Source organism: Drosophila ananassae, chromosome 2R (assembly GCF_017639315.1).
Source record: "Drosophila ananassae strain 14024-0371.13 chromosome 2R, ASM1763931v2, whole genome shotgun sequence".
Lineage (NCBI taxonomy): Eukaryota > Metazoa > Arthropoda > Insecta > Diptera > Drosophilidae > Drosophila > Drosophila ananassae.
Window position 1 is genome coordinate 17,666,746 of NC_057928.1, and position 12,177 is coordinate 17,678,922.

The 12,177-nt window shown below is 46.5% G+C and overlaps 1 protein-coding gene across 3 annotated transcripts in view; it reads right to left on the bottom strand.

Annotated features, from left to right (window-relative positions):
* The window catches only part of LOC6493115 (regulating synaptic membrane exocytosis protein 2), a 53,603-nt gene that overhangs the window by 28,853 nt on the left and 12,573 nt on the right, over positions 1-12,177 (bottom strand). For 2 of the 3 annotated variants that reach the window (XM_032454444.2, XR_004310932.2), the window contains exons 2-4: positions 11,585-11,817; positions 4,321-4,789; positions 320-455 (exon numbers count right to left, since the gene is read on the bottom strand). In XM_032454444.2, coding sequence (XP_032310335.1) covers positions 320-455; positions 4,321-4,356 — 172 coding nt within the window. In that variant the 5' untranslated portion in view covers positions 4,357-4,789; positions 11,585-11,817. The remainder of the gene's footprint in view (positions 1-319; positions 456-4,320; positions 4,790-11,584; positions 11,818-12,177) is intronic. The other variant, XM_014908731.3, reaches the window with a different exon arrangement.

Consider the following 12,177-nt stretch of genomic DNA (forward strand, 5'->3'; position numbering starts at 1 on the left):
AGTGCGGGTGCCGATGGCTCTGGTAATGGTGCATCATCGCCGGATGGCAGGAAGCAGTGACCCCTTTGAATAATTCAATCTGCGATGCGATGTGCGATGCAAACGGGCGTAAGCAGAAAATATTGCGTATACGCGCCGTTAACCCCGCTCATACATAGCTCATTCCCGGTGCTCATGCCATTCCGGCATTGACTTTCCCAGCCAAAGTTTGCACAAAGTTTAGGACGCACTTGCATAAAAATTCATGCCGTAAATTCGCATGCAAGGATAGCTTAAGGATAACGTAGGGATAACTGCACTTGCACACACACACACTTACCTTTGTCTGTGACCGTGAGCAGCGACGAGGACAGCGTAGCCTTCATCTTGTTCAAGGCACCCGTGTTGGAGGCTCCTGCCCCCGAGTCCGTTGCATGCTGCTGCCCTCCGGTGGTCTGTTCGTCGGTGGCCACCATCTGTCGGGAAAAACAAGGATAAGGTGAGAGAAAGGATAAGTATTGGCGTATCGGGCTGCAAGCTTGATTTGCGGCAGCCCTAAATGTTTATTCGGTTCTTGGCTGGCGGTGAACGTAAAAAACCAAAGAAACTATGAGATTACTGGCCAAATTCAAGGGGGGAGCTCTTACCACTTTTTCATCAGCTAAAAGTCTTATGCAACTGTTGAGCTTAGTTTTTACAAGGTGTTGCATAAAAAAACAGGACAGGATGTTTCTGTTTGCATGCCTGGTTTGGTATTTGAGAGCTTAATTTTTGTACTTTATATAGATTGTTTTTCTGTAATCAGTGTATTATATAGACAAAGTAATTTCCCCGAATCATTTTCAAATCATCCGGGTGAACTAAACTAGATGATTTTAGCAGAAAATTGTTTTTCTCCAAGACTATGGTTATTATCCTGCCGCTCTTGGCAGGATTCTTGGATTTCTTACGTTTTTGTTTTTTGGTTTCTCCTATTTTTCCTACTTTTTTGTGTGCCCAGTCATCGGGGGCACGCAGGTGAAAGTAACACGTTGCGTTTTATTTGATTTTTTCCCGGAACCTGACACGCTGTAGGCGGCTCCACTGGAAGCGCAACAAATTGCCAAGAAATCGTAAAGTGTGGCAAGTAATTTTTGATTAAACAGAGGCAGGACTAAAGGCAGAATCCTCTGAAGCTGCTTTCAAAAATTGCCGTCATTCTTTTTAATGCACAGGACTGGGGGATTCGCCAGGCTCAACTGTGTGCCAGTGTGTGTCTCGACGAGAGTGTGAGTCTGCCAGCCAGTGAGTGTGTGTGTGTTTCAGGCTAGAATAACAATTGGAGGCGACCAGCCGAACGACCAGCCGAGCCCCGAAAACATAAGTGCTGCTCTGCTCTGTCAGCATTTTATGAAGTGGAAATTTTCTATTTGCCAAAGCGCCAACGAAACCGGAACAAACAGCAGCATACTTGGCTGCACGGAGAGAAATTTGTGGCTTTAATTATTGGAAAAAATCTACGAAAACTGGTAGGGAAGTTAGGATTACTTTTTCGATAAAAATGGATTTTAATGGGGATATTGTTTCTAATAAGTTGACATAAATTTCATTAGAAGGTAACACCTTTTCCAACATGTAAATATCATGCATTGTGAGAAGATTTGCAAGATTATTATGTAGTTATTATGTAGCTCTAGTTATTCCAAAGTCCTTAAACTCCTTTACTAAATAAGTACCCTTATTCCTTCACCCTTATTTCTCTCAGTGCATAGCCTTATAGTGTTCTGTCTTACTCGCACAGCACAAATTACGCTAAGTGCTTTCGGCTGCAGCGTTTTTGGTGGCCTACCTTTGGGATGTAGTACCCCTAGTAGGGCCTAGACTATAGAACCCTTGGGCACAGGAGCGGGAACAGGACGCTCGGGAGCTGAGGAGGAGGCAGGACCCAACTCATCCGCGAACTAAGCGGCATCTAGTGTCAGATTATGGCCGCTTTGTGCTCGGAGCCCGGGCTACATTTTTGATGATGTCATTTGATGTCGGCTTGGTAATATTCATGCTGCGGATTTATGTGCTTCCCGGGTAGCCTCTGAACCCAGCTTATTTTTCCTGCTGGCCTGGCCCATGAAATCTTAGTATAATGTATAGTTGTTTGTTTTGGCGGCCATGTTTCAGGAGCGAGCATCACATCCTGCCGGAACGCCCAGAAGCCTTGTTCTGGCCCGCGCCGCCTAATTTATGAGCTCAGGTGTCTGACGCCATTTTTCCAGTTCCCGGGTAAACTACTCTGCATTCCGCCGGAGTCCGTAGCTCCTTGCCCCATGCCCCCATGCGTCCCTTTCGCCTTCACAATTATTGCCGTGTTAATTTTGTCATTTATTATGAAGTTTTTTCTGGCATCGAGGCCTTATGGCCCGAAGCCGCAAATAGTTTCATGTTTAGTGTCGAAAATTATGTGTTGACGTTTAAGAGCGGCTGCTTATGCCACACAACCAGTGTGGCAGCCACAACAATAATACGGCGCGCAATATGTGCTCCCTTTATGGCCGCAAAGTATGCCACATAAAACAGCAGTCACGCCGGAGAAAGCTGGAGAAAGTTGGGGAGAGCATTGTCTGTCATGAATGAAGGCGTTTGCGTTGGCGTTTGCATTGTGAAAATCAATAGCAACTGAAATGGAAATGGAAATGGAAGCAGTGAGCAAATAGTTTGCCACTTAAAACTTTCCCTTGAAGTTCATAACGAATGTCTACGCTGGGAGAAATTACAACTGCTATTTAAAGTCGACATTAAATGAATATTTAGTTAGAGATACCTTATTATCTATAATTAATGTGACTCCTTTTAATTGTTAAATAAACATAAAGCACTTTTATGGCTCTCTGAATGTTGTTTGTGCGGCTTTTGGTCCCGGCACGTGCCTGTCATTAGAGCCAGGGCCAGGATAATGTATCCTTGTGCCTGTTGCTTGTGGCCCTGGCCTGCACCCGAGTGCAATAAAACACAGACAACTTGCAACCGACTCGGGACACGTGTGGTCAGCAGGATGTCGGCACGGCAGGATGGCAGGATGGCAGGATGGGTGGCCACAGGCGGGCCCACAGCTAGACTGCAACGACCGCAAGGAAATGTGTAACGAGCCAAGTGCTGATCCTGGGCAGTTGCCAGGAGCAGCAGCAGCAACACTATTAAGAAAATTGCTGCAAATAAACTGCAGTTGCCTGTTTGTGCTTATCCTTTGATGTCCTGCGGTGAGGTCCTTTAGCATTTGTCGTCAAATGCCCGGCCAAGTTGTTAGGCATTTGAATGCGCAAAGGGCCGAATAGGAAAAGTTTTTGGCTCAAATCCTTTCCCCCCCACCAGATCCTAACAGACTTGCTAACGGACTGTCAACGGGCTCATCATTTTCTTGAGATGGGTTCTGCCTGGTCTTGGTTGTTTTTTTTTCGCCCAGACCAGGCTTTGATTTCGTGCTTCATTTGGTCTAATCAAACTTGGCAAAACTCTCCGTCTGGCCCGCTGGCAACACAAAAATCTCCAGCATTTAGTTTAGTTGGCTGGCATTTTGCCTTTGCCTTTGGTCCTTCGCATCCTTTTCGTTTCCAACTTGGTTTTTATTAACTTTGCAAAGAATTTTGTGCCAAACAAGAATTTCCAAGGAATTTACACTTTCTGGGTCCCTTTTTGCTGTGCTGTTGTGTGTTATTTTTGGCTCGACACCCCCACTGGCTCATGTATAATTTTATTCCTTCCCGAAAACAATTTCCGCATTATAAAAAGGACTCGCAGCCAGGTGCTCGGCAGGATAATTGAACCACTTCGATTGCCTCGACTTGCGTTTGCCCCTTTTTTTTTGTGCGTTTTACGGATTTTTGATATTTTTGGGCTCATAAACAAAGGAAAGAATCAGTCAGGCGGCTAAAGCATTTAAAGGGCTTTTTAATTAAAAAGTTTTGTTTGTCTTCAATCCCCACGGCCCCCGAACCAGGTCCTGGACCCTGCTTAAATGATTTGGTGGAACTGGGAGCCTTAACCTGCATCCGCCCTTTTGCAAATATGCATTGGAAAAATGAAAAAGCGCGGAAAATGCGAAAATTCTCTTACGGTTTTCGTTTCATTTCGGTGTTCGGTGTGTTCAGTGTGTTTTTGTTGAATTTCATTTGCTGCTCATTAAATTTTCAGGGCCGACGACTGGCAGGGAATAATTAAAAAATCACAAATGGCAAATGAAAATGAAATTAAGCATAAATTACGAGCTGCTGGCAGTGTCAGAGCTCTGATTTATATTCATTAATTAAAAATTGGATATGGATCGGTTCGTAATTCGAATTTCGAAAGTTTCGTAGCTGGCTGTCCACTTACCTTCTTCATGAATGTCATCACGTTGGTTGGCAACATTTTGACGGCTTTTTCTTATGGCTTTCCGGTGTTCCTTTTGGATTGTTTTGAGTCCTGGCTTAGTGTTTGTTTAAAGTGCAATTAATCACGCATCCGCCTGGCGGGACGTTGCGTATACGTGGTGTGGGCTGGCTTCGCTCTTCGTAAGCCGCTTTAAGTCATTTCGCTTTGAATCGTTTTTGGGTGCAGGCTGCAGGTGCTGCAGGTACTCAGTGCTTTGGCCATATTGTTGGCCATTTTTCATTGGCCGTGTAAACAGGCATTGACATCGGGATCGGCCATTCACAATACAGCTCTACATGTTGTCGTCTTTGTTTCCTCGAATTGATTTATGTCTGGCCTGTTGTGGACTTAAGTCCCGGCGTTCTTTTTGGGCTTTTAATTAACTTTGGCCATAATTCACAAGCGGTATTATTGCCATTGCCGGCTGCAGCTGCTCGTCGGGCGGGCCAGTAGGACGGAACATGAAAATACAGGAAAGAGGCAGAAAATTATAATTAGTCATTTGCGTTTCTGGGGCCGAGTTGCACGCGCAACTTTGAGTGTAATGGGCCGACCGGCTTACACCGTACTTAGCTGGCTCCATAAATTTGCCTACGATAAGCATCAACAGTATTTGGCCCAAACAAAGGCCCAAAACCCAAACCCGACCACTCGGCCCAAATATCACACGCACATGACGTTCCGTCGCCGAAAAGTGGCGAAAGTTTATAAGGCGGAAATAATGTGTCGCCCGGCATGCGAAAGTGCTTTCCTGGCGATAAACTGACCTGTGTTATGGCAGGCCCTGCTAAGTGGGTTTCTGGCGCTCGCGAGGCCTAAAGTCAAAGTCTGCATAGGCAAACGCGGCTTAAAGGGACTTGTAATAGCTTTGAAGCTTAAATATATACAGAAATTCCGATAAGCCCTTTAAAATTTCAAACATATACTACCTAGTTTTAAGCAAAAAATCCTTCTTCACTAATACCCAACCAAATGAAAATTGCTAACAAAACAATTGAAACGAGGACAACTTATCGGGCATTCACTGCAGCTCTGATGGGCAAAGGATTGGAGGATTGGGGATTGGGACTCGGATTGGGATTGGCAATCCTTGTCATCCTTGTTGCCGGCTTTGGCTCTCGCCTGGAAATGGAATTATTAAATGAAATGACCCACAAAGCAATTCAATTGTCGAGCTCTCTCCGCTCGATTTGCACTTGCAGCTGCATCGGTTTAAACGTATATATATGGATATATATATATATTCATGGCATTCTCAATTGTGTACTGTGGACTTAAAAACGAAGCCGAGGGACTCCGATGATCAAGTTTGAAGCTGTAAACTCTTGGCAAGTCATTGGCACAGAATGCAGTTATCCGACAAGGGTTTATTTTTTATGTGGCAGGCATTAGAAAAGTTCATAAAAAGTCATTCGAGCAGAGTTCGACGAGTGCTTTGTTGAGTGGCCAGTTCCGGAATCTGGGATTCGTGATTCGGGATCCGGAATTCAAGAGTGAAGAGTCCATGACATGGGGAATGTGTTTTCCTCGGGTAATGAAATTCCCCGACTTGCTAAATGAGGGGAAAACTTTGAAATTGTATTTGGGGAAAAATGAAAATTAGTTGCCGCTTGAAACTGTCAAAATGCCAGCGACAGGACATGGCTGGCTGGCTGGTTGCATTCCTCCCAGCGAAATCAGGACGAGATGGTGTTGGGAGGAAGATGTTAGGCAAAGTGTTACAAGTGTTTGCACGGAGACAGAGGGGATATGCGGGGGTGGGACTGGGGAGGTCTGAGGGGTAAAGTGGGCGATGACGGGTTCCCTTTCGTGCTTACACAAGCTTAGCGCGCAAGGATGTGCTCATAAATTGTAACTTTCCGTTGCCGGCAACAAGCATGAAATCACATGAACACACACACCCCGAGCTCTGTCCTAGGAGGGGCATGAGTTGGCAGGACGCGACAGGACGAGCCTGGCTGGCAAAGTTCCAGCCAATGCCGAAACTTGGGCTGCTGTAGTTGGCACACAGTTAATTAGCGCGAAATTGAAAGGAAGGATGGGGCGCTCGAGGAGGCTCCTTGCGGGCCTGAATGAGAATGAGCAGATTCCGAATCGAGCTCCGGGCCAAATCCTGTCAGCCAGCGGGAGTGCCTCCTTGTGCATGCTAATGAAAGTGATCAGATTGCCATTAAAGGTCAGAAACAGTCTGTATAAAAATAATACATGCATTAGGCAGGGTTTATCACAGGACACGATTTATCACAGGCCCGAGGACATCTGAAGTGTCACGCACTGCCTAACGAGAATACGAAACCGAATCGAAATAGAAATCGAAAGAGGCCTGCAGAGGCCTAGTTCTGGTCCGGCAGGTCCTGCAATTTATTGTGACTCACGTCACCCGGAGAGTGTCAAAGTGAATTGTTGTGCCAGGACGTGCACGGGCCCCAAATTAAGAGTCCAAAGTCCTGCCAAAGCAATTGCGTTCCAGCCAAATGAAGCGCAACAGTGTCCCGAGCATCAGGTCCAATTGCAGTTGAAAAATCGCAGCGCATTTCATAAATAAACCGGAGGCAAGGGATTCAGAGGACAGGCTGCAGGATGCTGGCAACCGACCTCATGAATACCATGAATGAACCGTTTTCAACAAAGCCAGGCGTTGGGGGATTTCCCCGCCAGCGGGCAGGACCTCCCTAGGTTCTCGTCCTGGCCTTGTTAACACCCGCCCTCCTGCTGCAGCTGGTCAGGAATTTATTGTTGGGACTCGGCAGCCAAGGACTCGGTGCCAAGTCAATCATTCTGTTTCCCAAGCGATACTTGAAACTTTGAAGAATCATAGTTTATCGATCACGAGCAAAATTAATTTCCGTAGGCGAACAATGGAAAGTTTTGTGCAAAAACTTGTTAGTGAGTTTCAACTACGACTAGAAAGAGGATTTATCTTCCTTGACTTTCGAGGAGTGAGGAGAGACAGAACTCTGATTTGGAACTCTAGTTTTTGTCGCAGTGCCTCGATGACAGACGACATTGTGGGCCAAACAGGATTTTTAATGAACCTGCGACCACGATGGCGGACTGTTTACCCTTGGCCATGGCCAGTAGCAAGTCACAAGTGGCAAACGGCATGAGGCATGAGGCATGCGGCACGAGGCACGGGGCGTGGGGTATGCTGAGTGAGGCATGCGGCATTGTCAACGCTGGCTAATTGACGGCGACGTGGCGACTACACGATCTTGCTGGCTTCTGGCCCGTGTTCAGCGCATATCCTTGCCTCTCCTTGGAAAGGTTTAATTGCTGGAAATAAACCAAAGTGGCAAAGTGGCGGGCGAAGCAAATGCCGGCGTGTTGTGGGCTGGACTAACAGATTGCTGTCTGATTCTGATTCCGCTTAAGGATCTGGAAAGGCAGATGCCACACAGAGGGCAGACCCTCGCAGTGACATTCCCATTTCCATTTACAATTTCAGACCCGAGCCCATAGAAAATTCACGGCACGTACGCTGCGAAATGAAATAAAACTACGCCCATCGAAACGAAACAAACAAAAGCTGGCAATCGTTTAAACTGCTGCCAAACTCAATTATTCAAATGGGTCGGTGGTGGTGGATTCTGAAGTCCTGGTTGTGGAGGCGTGGCATAGCACATGTGCCTCGTCAAGTGGTACTCGCTTTGCGGTTGTTGTGCGCCGCCAATACTTGCAATTTGACATTTAATCAAACCGAATGCCACTCGAACTCCCATGCCCCGGCAGCCACGCTATCAAGGACCGTTCTGCGGTCTGCACTTCAAGGATCCGTATCCTGCCAGTTGCCAGCTATTCGCAGCTATGCTGGCAGCTCACCAGCCAACCAGCCTGTTGCCTAAGCCGGTGCCTTGACTTTCATCTTAATTGAAATCGAATCAAAGTGTTTTCACTCACCGAAATGAAATTGTCTGGGACACGCATTGTTCTGGTTTTTAGTTTAGTTGCTGCCACCAACTGTTGCCACCGACTAATGACCTGGCATTGTTCGGGCCCTGGTTTTACACTCAATTTGCTGGTATTGTGGCTTATTGTTTCATAAATTATTTATTACGGAATTTTATTTGCTTTCCGTCTCGCACTGGAACTGTGTACATTTTGGTCCGATTTTGGTCCCCAAGGATATGTCCAGGCTATGGCTTTTGTTTGGGGATATTTGATTATGAACTGGAACTGAAACTGAAACCGAAACTGGGACACATAATGCTCATAGAGGGAGTGCACAATGGCTCATGTAAACACTGGCTGATGGAATTGAGTGCGGCGACTGACAAAGCGATTTGGGCCACAGGATTATGGAAGCAATATTAGGGCTCACTCCCTCTAATACAGGAAGGATCCCCGAAATGGCTCTGATTGTTCAAAGCTCTTGGCCAAAGAGACTTGAGTGTGCAAATGCACTGCCGGCGTACAATCAACATCAAACGGCATGCGAGTGCTCAGCAAATATTACGTATACGCTCCGTATGCTGTTGACTATCAGGAGAAATTACGCATACGCCCCAGACACGGCAAATCGGGAAGGCCCGGACCAGGCATGTATTCCACATATAATTGATTTTTCTCCGTGAAATAATACCAAGCCAGGCGGAGCGAATAAATCGACTTGATATGAGGAATAAACATGGCTGGCGCTCATTAACGCTTTGTAAAATGTGCAGCTCGAGGACCATTTTCTTGCATGACAACACGCAACCGAGGCATGCCCCAGGGAGGCGCATGGTATCGTATTTATGATGTCGCGCCGCAGCGCCAGCTCATTAGGAATGCGCGAAATTTAACGCACTGTCTGGCTAAAAGGGGCATCTGGATTGGGGGGATTGGGGCAGCCCCTCCGAAAACGGGGAATGCGTAATTGTCGCCAATTTCGGATGGCAGCTTTGTCATAAAACCAGCCAGGCGAAAAGGGGAGTACGGCTTAATTTCCCGCCATAAAGGGGCGTCACTTTTATGCACTCCCTGATTTATCTTCCCTTTTGCGGCATTAGGCGGCGGAATGAAAAAACTTAATATTAATTACGCACGGCTGGCATAGAAAATTAAATCAAACGAGAAGCGAGAACAAAAGTGAGGAAGAGTCGCACAAAAAACCGAATCCCATAATAACAAAAACAGAATTGCGTCGAAAACCCGCAAAAAAAAGGCTTAATGGCCGTTAAGCGATGGCGCGACCGAAAGGATTCCGGGGCAGGGGACGCCAGTGACCGCAATTAATTAACCACAAGGCGGAAAATGCCGCTGGCAATCAAAAATAATTATAATTATTTTCAGCAAGTGCTCAAACGAGAGATGGGAAGTTCGCTTAGGAGAAATCGTGTCAAATAGATATCAAGTGCCCGGGCATTCGGAGCCTAATTAAATGCGGCCCAGAGTTGAGTTAGGGCAAGGGCTCAAGCTCAGCCTCCGACATATTGCCCGTTAATTATTCAGGGCTAGGGCATATGCATGAAGGATGTACCAATGTCAATGTCAATGTCAGCCAACTAAACAGGCCATAACGGCGGGAACGACCTCATGAACTTTTGCAGCGCATCTAATGCGAATTCAATGTCGTCCTGCCAGGCTCGCGCTGGCTCTCCATCAGGACGCCTCCCTCTCACACTGGCTACTCCTTCAACTCGTCCTTGGCAAGGACGACCTCGTGCCTCGTCAGCTTCGCTTTCTGGAGCAAAGTCAATTAAAAACATGAGCGCATGAACTAAATAAATTGTCATAAATATGCAGAAGAGCCGGGGAGGCAGCGCAAAATTCATTTTGGAGCTTCAAGGATATTTTGGACGGCAACCTGGATTTTCTTGGCCTTTTAAAACACTATTATGCATAATCAAGTCGTGTCGATATCGTATTTTATCATCGCGTCATCAGTCTGGCATTCCGCCCCATCCTGACACACATAGCTTGACTTTGTGTCCTGCCCCGAGGCAGCTATCCTTGTTGTGTATTATTAGTACCGTACTACACTGTACTGAGCTGTGTGTCACACACTGGGCCGTCCTGCTGTTGTCCTTGCATATCGCCCACATCGCAACATGTGTCTGGGCTGTCGCAGATGTCTGTCTGTCTGCGGTGGAGCTCGTGCGGCGCCTTCAGCTGTCTCCGGCCATTTCCCCAGCCCAGTCCTGCCCAACCCATTTCCATATCCTTTCACCATTTACCAGTGCCATTCCGGCATTCCTTGCATGTGGCCCAGTAGCGACTAAGCCGTGTAAATTGCATTTCATGAGCCTCGACATCCACCGAAAGAAACAGTCTAGCTCGTCCAGGGCTGGCTTTAAAGTCAGTGCATTGCATGGCCCATTAAACAAGTACTGCCTCCATGAAAGGTCAAAAGTCAAGCCGCCGGGCAGACAAATATTAAATCCCCGCAATCGCACACAAGCCTAGAAAGCTCCGTCCTGTTGCATTTAAAGCTGCTGAAATATTCAGCACTTAGATTCATTAATTTGATTGCAATCCGAAAGCGATGCATTTTTCATATTTCCCCGCAAATTGGTTTTAATTTTCCCTCTGAAAAGTGAATGAAATGAGTTCGCAAATTGGCCAAATTCAGCGGGCTTTGATGATGGAACACTAATTATACGCGATTTCTGCAAAAATGCCACGATACAAGGCCACGACTGCCCTAATGTATAAAAATCAACATTGAAACGGTTTATGAGGAATGGAGGCTGAAGGCCAAAGGATACGACACATATTGCACAGCCCCAAGTCACTGGGGCCAAATCATTTTTCATGATAATGTACTTAACATGCGCATTAATCACAAGGACCTGCGGAGGACGAGAAGGAGTGAGTTACAAACCGCAGGGAGGAATTTCTGTTATTGAATCCTACGATTTAAATTGATCAGCAAAGCAATGGCAAAGCAATAATTGCTGCGGTTGCCGGCCGCACAGACAGCCGAAGGATGCGAAGATGCCGCCAGGAGGAGGCATCACTCGACCGCATATCCTTGCCGGGAATGCGGCGTGCCGCAGGCGTCCCATATTGTTAGGGGCCCGGACTCGATGTCTGGTTTTGCAACTCAAACCTAATCATCTGAGCACAGTAATCCCATCATCTATATAATGCCAGCGTAGTGGGGGGCATACACTAACAAAAACTCTTTCTTATTCATTTCTATCTCTCAATTTCAAGGCCCAGACTTTTCTCCCACTGTAGAACGCCACACGACTACACATAAAATTCGTAGGCCTCTCATCTGGCCATTGTGGCAACAAATTACCTGTGCGATTTGATTTCATTTCCGTTCGGCTGCCGCCGTCTTCATCTTCCTTACTCCTCCCGTTGAGCTCCAGATGCTACTCCTGCCTCTGTTCCAGCTCCTTGGCCATAACCATCTCCGGCGCCATCTAAATCATCATCAGCCGAGTCGGTTGCTCGATTTGCTCTGTTCGCCGGCAATGTGCATTCGGTTTTTTAGCTTTCGATTTGAAATTGTGCTGCCTGGCTGGAGTCCTGCAAAAGGATACGGTTCGATGGGAAGCGACTGGATGTGAGCATGGTATTAGACAGCTGTCGAATCCCAAATGCGGCGCATAAATCAAATGTTATATTCGATCGGGCGGAATCACCCTACTGACTCGATACCCACTCTAGGCCTACACTCTCTGTTTCGAATTCATCAATTTTCATTGTTCAGAAATCAATCTTAGTTACAGATAATTCCATTCAAACAGTGGCAAATTATTTTATGACTACTATGAGCTACTAATGTTAAAAGTATCCCACAGTTGTTTGAATTGGAAAGCCCATTATATAAGCAGATTTGCTTGAGCCCGGATTATCGCCTAAAGTGTAAGCCTTTGTGAAATTGCA